A 19,220-nucleotide genomic window follows, 5' to 3' on the forward strand; every position below is an offset into this window, starting at 1 on the left:
AATGAGACTTGTAGTAAGCTGGGAACAGGATGCAGGTCACCTGGTCCCTATGACTAAAATTTCTAAACACATCATGTAGTTTTATATAACTGCAATTTGTCTTCAGGAAACTAAGGTGTTAATTACATCTTCAGATATACAAAGCACTAGAGAGCTAATCAAAGTTTCACATGAATGGTGTTCAAGGAAGAAGAGGCATGAGAAGACCAGCACCAGCTTTAAAAAGAAAAATAATCTTGTACACCACAAGTCATAGTCAAGAGTATACTTAGTTTCTTCGCTTCATCTCACAATAAACACATCAACAAAATGTAGTAGCACATTGACTAAATCACACTAAATCACCCAAGTATCCATTACAAGTCTAATTTAGTTTTGCATCTTACAGTGTCTACAGAAAAGCCTACCTCTATCCTGCTCCTTACAATCTAATTTAGAATCACAATCTTTTCTGAGTTATATCAGCTAGGCATGAACAAAATATTGTATACATCCTGGACAGAAGAAGTAATTTTTTTTTTTTTTCTTCTAGAAACTTGCACTGCTGTTCTGCCATTAGTAAAGTACTAATGAAAAGTAGATCAAGGTTTCAGGGAGAAAGCTGATCAAACCATAACACTTCCCTGTTGACAAAATCTCCTTTTTTAATTTTTCAATGCACTTTAAAGTTACATAGAAGTTTGTTTGTGTTTTCACACAAGGTACCTGCACTATCATACAGCTTGCTGTATTTATCATAGGATTTGCCTTATGCTAGTTAATGTAACTTGCTTATTACAACATTTTGACTTACCACATTCATCCAAACTTTTAACAGAACTGAGAATAGATGTATTACTTGCATGTGTGTTTGTGTCTTCTTTTTTCCTGGAAATATTCATGGGGTCTGGAACACCTTAAAACTAACCACTGCATCTTTAATAGCAGGAATACCATTAGAAGGGTGGATCATTTTAAGGGAAGAACTGGAAAAAGTGCCCTTGATAAAACAAAGTGAAATACCCTAATACTTGAGTTCCTCTAGAACTTGGCTATAAACCCACAGTTTCAAAAATAAAAAGAAAATAGAACACAAAGTTAATGGCCATTATAATGAAAACCAACTATCTCTCTCTTTCACAAGGGAAATGGAAATGTTGCTCAAAGTTTATTTGCCGAAGGCTGTCTGGAAGATTATTAGATCAGGAGCAGTTTTTAAATGGTTAGGATTAAATAAAAGAAAAAAAAGAGTAAGAAATGTTACATACACTAAGACAAATACTCATAGAAGAGCCATCTCAATAAAATGAAATTCTAGAGAAAATGGCTAAAACATGGTAGAAAACAAAAATGAATGTTAGTCATGAGGCGGCAATCCTGCCTCTTTCCCACAGTCAAGTTTACCACCTGGCACTACAGCTAGCCAGGAGACTGAAAAGCCTGCCAGGAAACCAGCCACAATCCCATGTGCTGCCACTAGAAAAAACAAATTCCACTGCTTACCATCTGGGCCCTGCAGCTGCCAAGCACACTATGCATGGGGTGAAACATCTTTGCACTGATGCTAATGAGCACAATCAGAAAGAAGAACTGAGTACATTCAACAGCAGTGCCAGCCCAGCAAGGAATTAAAAGATCCAAACTGGTCTTCAAACAACAGAGTACCCATGGCTCTTCAGTAAATGTCCTCTTCTTCAGAGAAAGAAAAAATGATGTAATGTCTGAAGGTAAGCCTGAAAACATATTGTTCCTTACAGTCCAATTAAGCATTCTGATCAGCTTAGATCCAAAGTTAAGGATTCTGATAAGCTAACCACACAAAATAATGTATCATTTTCATAATGGAAGAAATAAACTTCTCCACCCCAAAAGTCATCCGGGTATCTTAAAATGTTATCATTTCTCTAAGATATCACCTACTGAAAAGGAAACGTTTTTGTCTTTGCTCAGCTGGTAAGATTTATGGTTCCAGGTTATCAGAATTCTCTTTTCTAAGTCTCTTCTGCAGAATTAGGAATTCTGTTTGCAATATGTAATTGCACATTGCTTGGGAGAGTTATGGAAGATTTCTTTAATTGATTACCTGAACTCTTTTGCTGCACGAAATTATTTTTGTGAGCACATACAGCCTTGCAGGCTCAAGACACTGCATTTGCCACAATACCCTGATGTACCTGCTTTACACAAGACCTGGGATTTCACTTATTCATCATTGAGGAAAGTACGGTCTGAAAAGTTGCGAAAAGCTGCAGTCCTCTCTCAACATGTCATGAACGTACAAAAGTCATCGGTGATTTCTCTACGCTTCTAAGAAAAAAGGCACAGCCTCACAGAAAGATATCAAGTAGTTGCCATGTCAGCAGGGTTGGAGGCACAAAGAAATGCACAGTAGATAATAAACGCCAGATCTTCCATAGTACTTTGGATGCCAGGTTTAACTCAAAGGGCTCACTTGCAAGACATAAAATCTAGGTAACAGACATCTTCAGGATGTTTCTTTAACTTAGAGAAAAAAGCCTTATGTTACTGAGCAATTGAAAATATTAGTAGAAGTAGCATTTTCCAGAAGAATTCTAAAAGAAGGTACTTATTTGCCTGTGAGTACACATAGCCTGCAGAGCAGGTTAATAGTCTTGTGACGATTTTTGACATCATCTACCATAACGAATCTCTAGTTCTTCCTGGCAACTGGCACTGCTCTAAAGACATGGAAATAATGGCTAGTGGGCACTCCAACAGCAGCATTTAAAATAAGACTGCTTAAAACAATACTTTAGCAGTCACCTAGTACAGCATTAAGCACAATAAACTACATTTAACAATTAACATGTCTACTGTTATGTTTATACTGCTGATTTACTTAGCATGCATTCTGTTTTTTCCTTCTTTTTCATCTACAAATACCTCTGCCAAGGCTACTACTATATGGGAGAAGGAAAAAGCTTAATATACTGTCTAACATAATTGTGTATTTGTGCATAATTTCATAATGTGATTTCAGAAGCCACCTACTGCTGGAGACCTGTGTGCATTCTGCCTGTTTTGGTAATGAGACATTAAAAAGCTCACTTATAAGCAGACTGCCAACACAAGCAAAGAATAAAACTTTCTGACCTGCAACTACTGCCATTGGTCATTTAACACTGTAACTGTCTCTGATGTCTTGGAATTTGATGGGCTCATTTCATTTACCAGAAAGACTATGAAAGGTCAAAGAGCACACACCTCCAATGAAGGCATCCACTCTGTATGTAACACAGAAGAGCACATCATGTTCTAAACAGGCTATTTTTAATTCAATTTAAATATACAACCATCTCTTCTGAGGGTTTGCCATTTCTAAAAAAACATGGTGGGCTTCTCGAAATTATGTACAGGAATGAGCAGCTCAAATCATACTAAGGTCAACAACAGGTATTAAATTGCCAAAGATACTTTGGAAATACTAGTACAGAGAAACATTACACAGACAAAAAAAGGAATGTGTAGAGTAGATGGTATATTATGCAGGTTATCCTAACCTAGCTAGCACGGAGCAATAGTATCGGACAGTAGCACTGTTAGTAGCGGGTGAACAGCCAAAAGTTTGCTTGGAATATGAGTATTATTTATCTACTTACTTATTTTTATTATTTATTATTTTAAACTTGCATCATTGATGAAGAGTCCCCAAATTTTGTATTTAAGTAACCGATGTCTGTATCAAAGAAACCAATAGTATTTGTACTGACATAATAAATTAATGCCTTATTAAATAAAAAAAATATGGATTCATTATGAATTAGCACTGACAATATTATTTTGATTAGATGGAAAAATCAAGTACAATTGAAAAAGTATAAATGATTTTTCCCCCTGCCAAATGGTATTTTGAATAGATCTTTGTGGTTATGGATCTATGTTATCTGTGTTTGTAAGGATGTGTAAATGAAGTGACAGTTCACATCCTCCTCTATCATTTCTTGGTGCTGAAGTATTCAAGCGTGAATACTGCATAGTCCAAATACTGCATAATCTGAATATGAGTAGATCTGACGTGAACACACAATGTGCATAGCTAGTAGCTAGCAAGATACCTGGCTTTAAGGCTTTCTTACCAAGCCTTCTGACTTGGATTTAAACAATTGGGTAATGCTTTTCAACAAAGTGTTTTCCAGTAATTATTCTGGACCTATCATCTAGAAAACATCAGTAAACAGCAGCCACGTAATAATCTATCTGTAAGTTTACACTGAGTGTCAGTATCATTTCATAATGACACTCAGGAATTAATATAGCATGACCAGTAGCATCAGTTACATACAGTACTCTGAGGAATTAACTTCTGTAATCAAACGCAATGAAATATTTTGCAGGGCTCAAGGTGATTTGAGGAAGTCACATTCCTGTCTTTTACTGATAAGTTAAAAAAACCCCCAAACCTGCAGCTTTACCTGTTGTTGGCACAATCCACTTTGGCAGTCCAGGTGCTTTTGTTCTAGCTGGTGCTAGTGTGGTTTTACTAAGAGCTGTGAGAGAGGTTAAAAAGAAAAAAGAAAAAAGCTCTATGAGAAGAAAACCTAACAGGCTTTTATGTGATGCTAACAATTCCACATTAGAGAAGAAAAAGTAATGTTGTGATGATACACACAATTTTGGTTTCTTTTTTTCTGATTTGGAAAGGGTTTACTTCTAAACTGATTAATTGAAAGAAAAATACCCTATTTTTTTCCCACTTAAAATTCCACTGAGAATAGGTGAAATTAATTAATTCATCTCCTCCCCATCCCAAATTGAATAAACAATTATTACCAGGTCTGGCCTGTGATTTATCAGATGGCTTTGGTCTTGCAGAAGTGAGACGTGTTTTATGAGGTGCTAAAAGAAATAAGGTTCAGTTTAAACGTTATGTGTAAAAGGAACACCGATAGTGCGGTGTAATTTGCCAGAAAAAAGGTCCATGCATCAATGCGATACAGCAAAATGGACATATGAGAATTCTATGAGTTCCAATCCAAAATGCACGCTGAAAATGCTAGTTTCTTTAGTGGTCAGATGACTCCATCATGCAGTCTGACCAGTTACATTCATGTTTAGGTTTAGGAAAAGATATAAAATATTTACAGCCAGTTACCCAACTGTATATGGATACAGAGTTAGCTCTGCAAGATATCCATGGCCTTAAGACATTTAATTAGGTTCTGTAAAAAACAAACAAACAAAAAACCTCAAAATAAAACACTAAACTGAACCCCCCCCCATCAAATATTCAGATAAAAACATGAAACATTAAAATATTGCCGAGAAAACAACTGGAAGTATTGAATGCAGACACTGTGTAGGGCTGCTGAAGCATAGTGTCATCATCAAGGTTAGAATCAGAAGCCTTCAAGCTTTTCTTATTGTTACCTTTCACTTGCCAAATAATTTTGATATTTTAGTTGTTACAGAATCTGTGTGAATCACACTGAAAGTATAAGCAGTAGTCACTGTCATCTTGTGCCAAATTATCAACTTCCGTAACTCAAATTTTTAAATAAATAGAGCTAGCTATTTGATATTTGAATCTAATAACCATTCTATCTTCAACATTTAATCCAGCCTCTCTGAAGTGTCAGAGAAAATACTTATGCAGGAAAGAACATACTACTAATTTTTGACATTTACATTTGGGAAAAGTTTTACAGATTTAGATTTAGTATTTTATAAGGAAAAACATGTAGGTCAGTGACATTTATGTTTGCAACACTATATATCTGACGATCCAATACACAGCAGTAATACTGTTTGAAAGCTTCGTATCATCTTTGTGGCATTAGTGATTAAACCTTGATTTTCAGAGCAATGTACAAAAAACATTTCATAAGGGGAAAAATAAATTTTCATGTTATATATCTGAAATAGTTTTAAAGGTAATAATGAACAGACCATTAAAACTTAAACCATATTGATTCTACTTAAGATCTACAGACTCTCAATACAACAGCTTAAGAAAATCCTAAAAATTACCTGTACTGAACTGTGGAATTTCAGTTGCTAGAGCAGTTTTAGGCTTGGGTGAAATCTGGTACGTTTCATTGGGAACTGAAAGTGGAAATATTATTGCTTATTGATTGCAAATTATTTCCTTTTAAACAGAAGGTACCACAGGTGGAAAGGAAATGCAAACTGTCTTTGTGCAGACCATAAACAAAAAGAGTCAGTGCTAGAAACATGGGTCAAAAATCATGCTTTTTTTACAGATAAAAGACTTTTCAAGACTGGGAAGATATATATCGTTAGTAAGTCAGACAAAAGAAGAAAAGATGATCAGGTAATGCCTCTTCATATGACGTTTCAGCCTTGTACGTGAAGTACTTATTTCTAGACAGAATTGCATGAAAGAAAAAATGGCTGGAAAATTAAAACCAGCAACATTTTGTACATGCACTGGAATGTGACTAACAAATGAACAGGACGTAAAGATATATTAAGGTATTTCTGTTGATTAAAGTGTAATTTTAGCCATATAGCAAAAGCAGAGAAAGTAAAGTTTTATGAAAAATAAACTGACATAATATTCTCATTACCCAAAGTAATTTTGGACCCATCAACAACATGAACTGTTATAAGGTTAATTGATCCCAGGTGCGTTGCCCTTGGAGCTACAAGAAATAAAACATTGTTCTGTGAGAAGTGAAATTAAAGAAGTTGGATTTCATTAAGGATCTGTGTCCTTTGTTTCCTAAAAACCTATCTACACATCTGCTAAGACAATTTTAACAGACATGAGACAGACACATGTTCCGATTAGTCTGGATGTGTTTTCATGCTGACAGCCAGACAGTGCAACTATTCTGCTGGGCTCCCACCAACTTCAGAACTTATGCCCTAAAGGTGGAGTTCTGACAGTCTTTGGTTTCTCTCACACTGGGTAGATTAATTTGCAACTTCCCTAAAAAATTTCTAAAAGCTTGTAGTAATGTATTTATCTTTCAGACATTCTTCCCTCACTCAAATTTGATTGAATTTAGTGAAAGATGTCTAAGTTACTGGATGAAAAGGAAAGACTGACAGGCAGAGACACACATTACATGTTTCTTTTTCTTTCAGAAATAAGGTTAAAATATAGTAGCTGGAAAGTAACCAACTTACTAGCATAAAGGGCAGTGGCTAAATAGTGCCATTTGGTTTTAACAACTTTCCTAACAGTACTTTATTTTGTATATATATCATTAAAATGATTTAAAATTTAAAAGGAAAAGAATAAACCTATGAATTCTGTTTTCTAAAATTCTTTGCCTAAAACTAACCTTGTAGTAGTACCAAAACATGGCACTTGTAAACTATGACATGATTGGAAATAGCTCTTACTCAACTGAGACTTAGAATCTAACTTGGTTACTTAACAGAAAGCCTTTCAAAATAAGGCCTTTAGAAAATACGTCTTTTTCCTGGACTGTTCACTTTGATTTTCATAGTAATATATATGTACAGTTCTTGAATGAATAGGGTCTCTGCTTAAATTCTTTTGGGCTATATACAAAGGGTTAGAAGTCTAAGGGAAAAAAAGGGGGGAATGATGAAACTATTCATTAACCTATTTGCCTGAAACTAAAATATCAGTTTGGAGGTTAGATCAGAGAATAAGAAAGATTAGGAGCTGCTCTTTCTTATAATCATGTTGTCACTCCTCCCCTAACAATTTTTTTTTTTTCTGTAACCTTCCTACCTAGTAATTTTTATGCAAATAGTTCACACCCAGGGTAAAGCTGAGGTATCACCATCCTTCATTATAACTATGCATCCCTAAATCTACTGTAGTTACTGCAAAAATCACTGATAGGAAGAAGGTAACTACATTCTTAGCATCTAACTATCTTGGACTGAGATTCTGTAATCCTGAGTTTCAAAAGTACTTGAGAAATTGAAACAAATGTACTTACGGTAATAAAATCCCCCAAAAGAAAAGAACTTAGTGAAGCTGGTTACAGCAGTATATTTTTATTAAAATGAATAGAATTCCTCACATTTTTAATGGCTACTACCCACCAATTCAATAAACAAATGTTGAAAAACCCAACCATCTTAACTTCTGCTCTCCATGGAAATGCAATTCTTGGGCATTCTCTTTGATATAATTTATTAACATACTCTGATCTGAAAAATGATACTAATTTCTGTCTACATATCATGCATGTCACATGACTGCAGTACTGAATGACAGCAGAAAGTGTAACTAAGGCAGTGCCATAGTAACACTTTTAAAGTTAAAAACTTTATAAATTACCAGGTTTAGTCTGTGGTACTTCTGGCCCAACAGATGTTTTGGGTTTGGAAGGAATGAGCAGTGTTTCTTTTGGAGCTGAAAGAAGAGGAAAAAGATTATTATTGTATTCTTCTGGAGTCATGATCCAATGCCATATTTAGCCCACAGAAAATGCATGCCTCAAATGCCTGAAAAAAAGACAATAACAATTCCATGGCTTTCTGGAACCTGAAACAAAATGACTATCCAAAACACAGAAAAGTTCTAGCACTGCGCTGTAGGATAAGATGAATTAGTGGCTAAAATTCTTGCTCTAAAAGAAAAATTAGACCACTGACTTTGGTTGGAGATCTGACAAATACAGGCTTCTGACCAGACAGGAGCTGTAGGTTATTTCTGCTTTACTTCTAGGACAGAACTGAGACTCATCTGTATTAAGAAACATGCATGTGTGTATGCAGAATGAAGGACAGTGGAATGATGTTACACAAAATACCACACCAGAGCATGTTCTCTAGAAATTTCTCCATTGAAAAATTAAAAACACCTACATTTTAACTTCAAGGAAACTTATTTACCCATTGTTGCCCTTGAATGCTCAATGGTAGTAGATTTTGTAATAATTGGTTGTGGAGTTGTCTGATGTATTGCTGTTAAGGAGAAAATGTGAAGAATCTTAGAATATTAAACTGTAACAGAAGCAAAGTAGCATTTGCACTATTTCTAGAACTTTCAAAATGCCCCAAAGAGTAGCAGAATATCTTTAGCAGATATTATTATGTTTCTATTAACTTCTCTTATACATTTCTTCAATAAGAAAAATGGGAAGAGACACAGCCCACTAGCTATTTTTAAGACTACTTTTGTTCAGTATAGCACACAATGTCAGTCGCTAACTGTACAAGCACATTACAAAGGAGTTCTGCTGCATTTTATGGATTAAAAAAAAAAGTGCTCACAGAGAAGCATCTCATTGCCAGGCAATAATCAGAGAGAACTCAGCCTATCTAGCCACTGAAATTTGTCAACACCCATATTACTACATTTTAGTCATCATTTGCTATATGTAATAGAAAGGAGGAAAAACATTTTTGATGCTATAGTACAAATCCTACTATTATTTTCAGTGTAGTTTTAGCGTATTTTGGATTGACTGACTTAATTTTAATGCATTTGTTTCAGCACAAAACAAGCTATGAACAATTCTGTTAAAAAGCACTAAACCCGAGGCTAAGGGAAAGAATGATTAAACACAAACACACAAAATTAAAAGAATGACTCCATTACCAGGTTTGGTGTGTGGCACTCTTGGTTTTTCAGATGTTTTTGGTTTGGTATGAATGAACTGTTTTTCAGTTGGAGCTGAAATAAAAACAAACAGCACCCAGAACAATAATTGAAAAAACACACTGCTTTCATAGTACACAAGGAACATAAGTATGATCTGATCTGTAATAAAGGCAAGTTATGTAAGGATAAAGCTGAAAATCAACCAGTTGGAATTCCTGCAAAGAAAGGAAAACAAATTAAATAGCTGCTGACACAGATTTCCCCAAAATTATATACAAATTTGTAGCTTTGGATGAAACAGTGAAGTGAACAGCATACAGTAAAGTAATGGGACAAAAATAGACAGTAGTAGCCTACATCTTCCACATCTGCCATACACGAGTATCTGAGGACAAGATATATTTTTGAGTGGACCCTTCGTATCAGACTTCATTTATAAATTAACTTCTTTGTTCTTATGTGGGAACTATTCAATCCTGTTATCTTCATACTGTTCAGTTAAAAATTCTTGCCACGTAGGAATCATTTACTAGAAAAGGTTATCTTAGCACTTGCTACTCTGTGATCCACACCAATGTGAGAGGTCCTCAAAATATCTGCCTTAGCCTGTGCATTCTTCATCCCCCTTACTCTGAAGAACCATTTTCTGCATATGAATATTGCACCAGGTAGCCCCAGATGCGTATGACAGGGCACATAAACTTCATAAGGCTATAGAGAGAGATATCAAACGAATACTAACCTGAGTATCAATGCATACAGGGAATATATATTAAAATAGAAACATGATGAAAAGTATTTTTCATTTCCTATTCCTCAGAAAGCAAAAACATAGTTCAAAGATTATTAAATGGCTACTAATACTTCATTAATGATACCACTTCATTCTCAGAAAACTATGGTCAATGTCTGTCTCTGAAACCGAGGGACAGAGAACTGATTATTAACAAAGATTGCTCAAGCAATTCTTCCTGCTGCCCAATACTGCTTGGATTAATTGACCTTATTTGGTCCACATCTGACATTTATGTTAAGAAGAAATAATTCTCAGCTAATGTTTCATATATTTAAGCAAGTTTTCCCAACATGGATGACTCAAAGTTAGCAAAGAAGATGGCTTTAAGAACTAGTATTTGATTTGGAGGATCACAGCTGGTCTGTTTTGGTGTATGTTTTGCTATAGTTGATACCTTAACATCTTCCTGCAGTTTTCTTCTGTAAAATTATACCGTGAGGAGTGAAGCACAAAAGTATTTTAAGATGACAGTATCCATACCTCAGATGCAGGAATTACAGGAATCACTACCTGCTCTTTAAATAAAGTCCCCTTTTACTGGAAAATATATAACATATGAAGGAATTACAGCATCCTGATGGAAAGGCTAGAAGACGAGGAAAAGAACCTTCAAAAGTAAATGAGCTCATGCATTATTACCCTTATCAAGACCAAAGGACAAACAAGTAACTAGAAGCAGAGCAAAACTTCATTATTAGTTTTTAGTATCATGTAATGAGCTCTCTCTAAGAAGATCTTCTCTAACAAGAATGGAAAATAGAGTAACTATTTATGAAATACACATGATTACCCAGTGTTGCCTTTGTTCTTTCAGGAATATGAGGAATCATAGTAGTATCTGGTTCACGGAAGGTTGGAATGATTTCTGTTGGAAAAAATGTTGATAAATGCTCAGAATAATGAAGAGACTCTCCCCTTCTCTCCCTCCCCCATAAAAAAACCCCTTCAGCACCGTACTATATATACACCAGGAAAGGGATGTTTTAAAACAGCAACGGGCATTTACCCTAGACATTTATGGTTACAAAGAGTTCATTTTTTTGTTTGTTTTTAACATCCAGATACTTAAAAAACAACAGTAACAACCCTTCAGTGAAATCACTGATTATCTTATAGAGGTCAGTCAGATTTATGATGGGGAGTCTCCTAACTGAAATACAACTGAAGGGAATCCTCAGTCTAATCTGGATGAAAATGTGTATATAGAGGAAAAGCACTGCAACAGCTTTAAGAGGCTTCTCTCATACATGGTGCAAATAACTGAAGCATGTTGCTCAGATATAAGCTGTGAATAACTTTTTGTCATTGATTTAAACATACAGGTCACTATTATTTCTTCTTCTGGTAATATCTGCATAATATAAAAAAAAATCCTGAACTGTTGTAGTTTCCATCAGTGGTATGACTTCAATGCAGCATTGCAGAGGTTTCTTAAGCTAGAATGATACCAGGTAACAGCACATGTACTGTTGACAACTCCCCCCACTGCCCACCCTGAAAGCAGTTGCTCAATTATCAACCACAGCTTGACAAAAGACCAGATAATTTACCAGGCTTGCTGTGTGGAGCATCTGGGATAGGAGCTGCTTTAGGTTTAAAGGGAGTATGTTGTGGTTCTTTAGGAGCTGAAAGAAAAGACCTGTTTTAAGGGTTTATACTCTTCAGAAATTAGACAGGTTTATTGCACAGGCACTGCATGCCTCGTGCTTGCAAAGAAAAACAAGACCCTTACATGAGAGACTGAAAAACTGAGTGACAGATACATACAGGAATTCAAAGAGAAAAGAAAATCATGATGAAAACATGGGTGGAAAATTGATCAAGTAAGGAAAATCTGGAGTCGAGCAACAAAAACTGGAAGAACAGACACAACTGTAGTGGACATGTTTCCATCTGTATTTCAGAGCTCATAACTGCAATACCCATGGCATGCTTGTCTCTTACAAGTGTCAAAGGAATTACAATGCGTGTGACAGTGAAAGAAATTTTCTGTGAAGACAACAAAACAGCTAGGAATCTTTCAATACCTGGAACAGAATAGAATTAAGTTCAATAGGTAGAAAAGAAAACAAATCAAAACCACAAACAGATGACATGTGAAAAACAGACTAATGATATATATAATCTTTGGTCCGAGGAGCAGCAGGGAAAAAATAATAATGACCAGCCCAAGGTAACATTTTTACCTGTCGCTGTCTTTGGTTATTCAACTGTAAATGTAGTAGATGCCAAAACTTCATTAAAACAAGAATGTACACATAATTAGCAGTAAGTACAAGAAAAAGGGTAAAAATACTCCCTTTTATGTGACTGATTTTCTTTTCAAATTGGAACACATTCTTAAATTTGTTTGGTTGGGTTTTTTTAATATTATTTATTAATGGTTTGAGTTACAGATATTTAGAGTCATACACAAAGGGCCTCAAATATGTTTTTCTCTAAGCATCTTTTGATAGGCACAGAAGAGATGCAATTTCTTCCAAGAACATTCTTATAATGTTTGTACGTTGTCTACCCTGCTATGCAGATTATTCACCAATGACAGTTGTCATGTGGCTGAAAAGCATATACAACTGATCAAAACTCAGCCATTAAAAATACAAATCAGCTCTATCTTCCTTTAAACATGTATTTAATGATCATTAGAAAATCTATTTGTTTGTAATATGAAGAGATGTTAATCAACACTTGATTCATTGAGGAAAGACAACTGAAAAGAAACCCTTAATATTCAAGCACAACATAACAACCATGTATTTACCAGGTTTTGTGTGTGGTACATCTGGACTTGGTGATGCTCTGGGCTTGGAAGGGACTCGCCGACTTTCTTTTGGACCTGTGAAGATGAGCAAAGTTTTGAACATGTTATTGAGGAGGATGATTCAACATAAGTATTTTAATTTTCCAGACAGGAGATTCATTTTCTGCAAAGAAATTTTTTAGGAAATAATTCTTCCATTTGAAAATAATCACAAAGAGATCTGCCAATGAAATCAATATTATGTTAGTGCAGAGACTAAAGACAAAGTGACTGTAACAGTGCAGTGTTGGATTAAATCTCCATTCCTCTCAGCTCTATCAAACAGAGCTTTCTACGGAGTAAACTGCTCTAGTTCTAACAGTTCCCCTAGTTGTGCTTCTCAAGTGTTTCATATTCCAAAAATCTGCTGCTCATTTAAATCAACTTTGCATTAAAAAAAAATCACCAGCAAAGCAGTCAAAGCAGAAGAAACATGGAAATTTACCACTAATTTTAAAATGGACTGAACTATTTGCAAAGTTTTGGGAACAGGAAAATACTGTAATTTTACACTTGTAAATGAGTAATTAGAAAATACAAATACCTCTGGCACATTATATGGAAATTAAGATGCAAATTTTCCTACGTGCAAGGGCTCAAGATAAGTGTTAACCCCCACATGCCTACCATTATACAAATTATTGACATGTATAAATATGTAGCTGTTTATCTTGTTCCATGACAGCTGTATAGCAAAATTTGATTATGACAGTAAACCACAGCCTATTCAATAAGTATCTGTGTACCTTCAGAGAACTCATAAATTTTGACAATTTTCAAACTGATGAACTTTCATGCACTAAACGGCAACATATTGATAAGCTTACTCGCTCTAGTTGGAGGAACGTGTGCACCGGGTGATGTTTTCGGTTTGGAAGGCCCGTGACGTGTATCTTTAGGAGCTGAAAGAAAGAAACTGGGTTACACTGTACTAAAATTTTCCGAGGTATCAGTGTCCACTACCACCCATAACAGTCAACAAAAACAGAGCAAAGATTTGAACCAAGGATATTCTATGGAAGTGATGCGAAAGAGTAAGTTTTTTTTGAACAAAATCAGGCTATAGACAAAAGAAATAATCTTCTGTGACATATCATCAACTAAGCATAGGACAGAATTACTGGTTCTATTTAAGAAGAGGACTTAAAAAAAATAAAAGAGGAGGAAAAGAAAATAAGTAGCTTCAAATAGAAAGACACCACTGCTCTGTAATGGAGGTTGTATTGGAATGATTTGCAGTACCAGATTCAAATAATAAAAATGCCTTAGTCAAATGGATTTGCCCCAAGGAATCATATGACCCAAAGATCACTGAAGTGATTCTGTTTGTCAGTGGAATTGAGGTTTGAGTGAAACAGAATTATTTTTCAGACCTCTCTGAAGGACTGAATTTCATTTAGTAAAACTGGAAGAGAAGGAAAGCAGAGAAAGAGAACTTGCAGCATGCAGCTCTGCTCACTCAAACCACATGACTAACTACAACAGTGCCACCTCTACAGTATGACTGAGAACCTGTAAGTTCGGACCCTGTTCTGATCTGCCATCTGCCTCTTATCATTAAATATTGAAGGAAATTGCCCTATGTCATGTGCATAACAACTTGAAAGGCACAAGGATCTTCCTCAATTGTTTTGTAGAAAATAAGAAAAGAGACAGAAAATCTTGACTTAAATTATTAAGGCACATATAAAGAAACGTGACAAGTTTTTGCACGTCTACTCTTAATGATTTGTGTTGAAGAGGAAAGGCAACATGACTATTCAAGGAAAAGAGTATCATTACCTACTGTTGACTTCGGTTTCTCAGTTCTAAACATAATTGGTTCCAGAACTGCAGTAGCATGATAAAAAACAAAACCAAATTTTACCAAGAACAATAAAAACATTACAATCACTACCTCCACAATGATCATACCATCCCTGCTGCAGCAAGTAACAGATGGTCACTCCTCCTTGAAACTCAATACATGTCAGAATATTATGCTGCTCAGAATTGCTTCCAGTTCAAGGCAATAGTTCTAATAGAGAACAGAGCCCAAATATAAATCTGAAGATTTTGTAGTAAGCCACAAAGGAAATTGTGGGTGGTTTTTCACCTTCAACTTTGCACACTCTCCTGACTTATTTCAAAGTTTTGATTCAGACAATAGGTGCAGACTTACTGGGGGGAAAAATGAACCTTAGTTGTCATCTACCTGTCCATTTCTCCAGCAGCACCATCTAATACTGCATATATGTTGGATACACGTACTGAGTCTGGCCGGGGTGGAGTTTATTTTCTTCATAGCAGCCCCTATGGTACTCTGTTTTAGCTTCACGACCAGAACAGTGTTGATAACACACCAGTGTTTTAGCTATTGCTGAAGAGTGCTTGTTACAGCATCAAGGACTTTGTTTTTCACTCTGCCCCCAAGCAAGTAGGCTGGGAGTGGGCAAGGTGCTGGCAGGGGACACAGCCATGATAGCTGAACCAAACTGACCAAAGGGATATTCCACTTCATATAATGTCATGCTTAACAACAAAACTTGGGGGTAGTCTTTCCAAAGGACCAAAGGCTCCTAGACTGGCATTGGTCTGCTGGTGGGATGTGATGAGTGGTTGCCTTTGTATTACTTGTTTTTTTCCCCTTTTTATCCTTCACTTGTTAAACTGTCTTTATCTTGAAGTATGATTTTTTTTCCTCTCTTTTGCTCTTCTGATTCTCTCCTTCAACCCACTGTGGGGTGGAATGTGCAAGTGGCTAGCTGATGCTTAGTTGCTGGCTGGGGTCAACCCATGACAGTACCTCATGCAATTGCTAGTGTGAGTTGTATAACTTCCTTCCTCCATCTTTAATTAGCCCAGGGTTGTATATTGCTCTATACCAAGCTGTGTAAACAACATTGTAGAAAGTATTACACATTCTTAAATCCCTGAACAACATACAGGCTGTGCAAAAGTGAACTGAAAACTATAAATAAATGATTGTGCCTGGGAAAGAAGAAACAAGTACACAATTTGAGAAATACAGAAAAAAACCTTTCCTCTTCGCAATGACACCCCTCCTTTTCACCTGTTACTTTCCCAAAACCCAAGCAAATTCACCCAGGAAAGACCTATTTTCACTGACAACTGCACAGAAAATGTCCACTGTTGCAGTGACTTAAAATGTAAAAAAGAACTGAAGATAAGAGATTTTAAAATTACCAGGTTGCTTGTAAATTCCACATGTCATGACATGTGATACTGTATTTTATCCCTCAAGGAATGCTCCAACATATACACCCAAGGAATACATATAAATCTGAAGCTCCACTGGTCACAGTAGAATTCATAAGACACACATATCAGTATGATAAGATAAAGAAACAATGTACCTACCAGGTTTGGTTTGTGGCACCTCTGAGCTTGGTGATGTCCTAGGTTTGGAAGGAACACGCTGTGTTTCTTTTGGAACTGAAAAAATAATAAAATGCAACTATTAAAATCTTTCAAGAACTAAGACTGACAGAAGGCATAATATTGAAAAAGAACAAATGCCTTTGGGACCTTCTGGAAACAAAAAATGCTTGTATGAGTAATGGAGAAGTATGAATGTCTGGTATACAAAGAAATAGTGCTGATGGAGAACCTCTGTAACAGGATAACATAAAGCAAGGCCAGTGTGGATGGACTAGTATAAAAGATGAAGCAGCACATGACAGAAACTTAGTATAGAGGCACGTAGTTGAAGGTAGATCATGGTGCTTCCATTCACTTTACAGAACATATTTGCGTGAGAAAGGCCAAACAAGATGACTATGAATTGTTAGTGTAAAATTACAAAAAAAAGGTACAGAAGGACTAAATTTAATAGTAAAAAATTAAGACAGTGGAGTACAATGAAGATGTACATGTGATGCTTGGTGTATACTGAGAAAAAAGCTAAATGTGATGGTCCCTGTAGGTAAAACTGTTACCTATTGTTGGTTTTAGTTGATCAGTTCTAAGTGTTACAGATTCCAGGACTGTATCAGAAAAAAAACATAAAAGCTATTATGAAAATTGAAGAGAATAATTCCACTTACAGTTAGTATTACTTGTCTAGGAACTGCATTTTGAATTATATACTTTTTATACTACCTCATATAAAACCTGTTATATTAAACGAAGTCTGAGAAAGCAGTGTAAGCTGAAACATAACATGAGCTTAGTTCTCCCATGGGCTTCAATAAGATATCCAAATATGTATCACTCCCTTATTCAGAAAATGGATTTTTAGGGACACAAATCTCTTCCCTTTGTGGTGTATTTCAAATGCAGTTTATGTAGACAATTGTCATCAGAGACCACAAGATTGTTTTCTGGATGCTATATTATTAGAGAGCATTACGGTGTATTGCATTGCATGATCACATGCTTCAGCTCAGAACTGGTATGGATCTAAAATAAAACTGGGTGTTTATGGGGCATAAGGATGTGAAATTGATGCTACTTTCTTGCATTTCTTACATTAGAAACAGGCACAATAGAAATGGTGGTATCCCTCTCTGTGTCAATTCTTCTGTATGGGCAAAAAAAAAAATTTTTGTTTGGATCTTTTGAGACAATCACAAGGTAAGTGGATGATGCTGTAAAAAAAGTTCTGTATATTATAGATTCTTGAAGAAACAGTAACTTTTGGGTTTGTCTTTTTTTTTTTTTTTTTTAAAACACAGAACAGTACAAACTTGTAACATTTGTGTGACAAAACCATTTTTTGAGAAGGCCAGACTACCATAATAATGAAAAATGGCCACAGACGTAAAAACTGAGTTTATGAGAAGCTGCATTTTAAGTTGTAGTTCGGAAACAGTGTTTTACAATCAGCTGCCATGGTTAAAAAATTATGAAAGAACAAGGATTTTGACTGTTTTAAACATGAGGAAATCATATTTAATAGATAACATCAGCTTTCAAAAATATTGCTCCATATCTACAAGTTAAAGATCTTCAGTAAAGTGATTATCATGAAATTTTTCACATTTACCAAAAGATAACATATGTTGATATTTGATACTCTTGTAATTTTCTGTTGATATTACCAACTGGATAGCCGAAGACAGAGAGTAATTTTTTCTGCCTACTGCTGAATTCAACTGCATTCATGTTTAATGACATAGTATAAGAATCCAGTATTTTGGAATACAGCATAAATGATCATTACCGCTAATAAATATTAATATTTATAAACAAATAGTAACTATGCACTGGGTAATTTACTCATTCATGCAGGAGACAATGTCATGAAATTAAGTAATTGTGACTTAAAAGCGAAATGTATTTATTCTAACAATGCAAAGCAATGTGGTAAAGAATTGTACCACCTAAGTAGCCATAATACATACTTTAATTGCTAGGTATTTGCTTTAGTTATCACTGTAATCTGAGTTTACCAACAATTTTCTCATCCTGCTGCCATGAAGTGGCAGAGATTTTTTTCTTTTGCATGATGAAAAATACCTAGTGAATGTTACTACTGCTGAAAACTGCAAATAAATCACTGAAAACACAGCAGAACAGAACCCCATTATGTTTTAACTGGCTCAGATAACTACACAGCTGCTCAGAAATATGTTTCAATCCAATATAAACTGTATTAGAAATAATCACACAAAGCAGTTTACCATCTTTGGCTTGTGGGATATGAGGTTTAGGTGAAGTTTTAGGTTTAGAAGGAATACGTTGAGTCTCCTTTGGAGCTGGAAGAGAAAATATGGGTAATAAGTTGGTTAAATTGCACAGCAATTAGTACCTGATATTAAGCTGAACACACAAACACAGAAACCTCACACCTGCAACAGAGGAAAAAAGTCTCTTTACAGGAAGTAGGAAAGAAAGTCAGGTAATACTCTCCACGTGTTTACAAGAAGCTAAACAAGAGAGTGGAATTTTAGTCATTTATGAAGCTCAGGTTTTATTTTTTTCATAAAAAGCTGGGACAAGGACAGAGAAGCATAATTATGAGAAAGACGATTCAGAGCTGGCAGCATCGTATTCTTAAAAAAAAAGGAGACATTCCAACTGTGAAGAGAGCAATACAGCCAACTGTCATGAATGCCAAGCAAGAGAATTACCTAGAAGAAAAATGAATTTTAATGAAACAATCCTAAGGCATAAGATGATTAACT

The 19,220-nt window shown here is 35.4% G+C and overlaps 1 protein-coding gene across 10 annotated transcripts in view; it reads right to left on the minus strand.

Annotated features, from left to right (window-relative positions):
* Positions 1 to 19,220, minus strand: part of LOC115343670 (ABI family member 3 binding protein) — a 170,152-nt gene that overhangs the window by 38,901 nt on the left and 112,031 nt on the right. For 7 of the 10 annotated variants that reach the window (XM_030019930.1, XM_030019928.1, XM_030019922.1 and 4 more), the window contains 15 exons: positions 18,717 to 18,791; positions 17,031 to 17,078; positions 16,453 to 16,527; positions 14,875 to 14,922; positions 13,920 to 13,994; positions 13,054 to 13,128; positions 11,843 to 11,917; positions 11,083 to 11,157; positions 9,494 to 9,568; positions 8,785 to 8,856; positions 8,228 to 8,302; positions 6,528 to 6,602; positions 5,968 to 6,042; positions 4,771 to 4,836; positions 4,413 to 4,487 (listed from right to left, as the gene is read on the minus strand). In XM_030019930.1, the coding sequence (XP_029875790.1) occupies positions 4,413 to 4,487; positions 4,771 to 4,836; positions 5,968 to 6,042; positions 6,528 to 6,602; positions 8,228 to 8,302; positions 8,785 to 8,856; positions 9,494 to 9,568; positions 11,083 to 11,157; positions 11,843 to 11,917; positions 13,054 to 13,128; positions 13,920 to 13,994; positions 14,875 to 14,922; positions 16,453 to 16,527; positions 17,031 to 17,078; positions 18,717 to 18,791 (1,059 nt within the window). The remainder of the gene's footprint in view (positions 1 to 4,412; positions 4,488 to 4,770; positions 4,837 to 5,967; positions 6,043 to 6,527; positions 6,603 to 8,227; positions 8,303 to 8,784; positions 8,857 to 9,493; positions 9,569 to 11,082; positions 11,158 to 11,842; positions 11,918 to 13,053; positions 13,129 to 13,919; positions 13,995 to 14,874; positions 14,923 to 16,452; positions 16,528 to 17,030; positions 17,079 to 18,716; positions 18,792 to 19,220) is intronic. The other 3 variants (XM_030019924.1, XM_030019927.1, XM_030019929.1) reach the window with 3 other exon arrangements.

Source organism: Aquila chrysaetos, chromosome 7 (assembly GCF_900496995.4).
Source record: "Aquila chrysaetos chrysaetos chromosome 7, bAquChr1.4, whole genome shotgun sequence".
Taxonomy (NCBI): Eukaryota; Metazoa; Chordata; class Aves; order Accipitriformes; family Accipitridae; genus Aquila; species Aquila chrysaetos.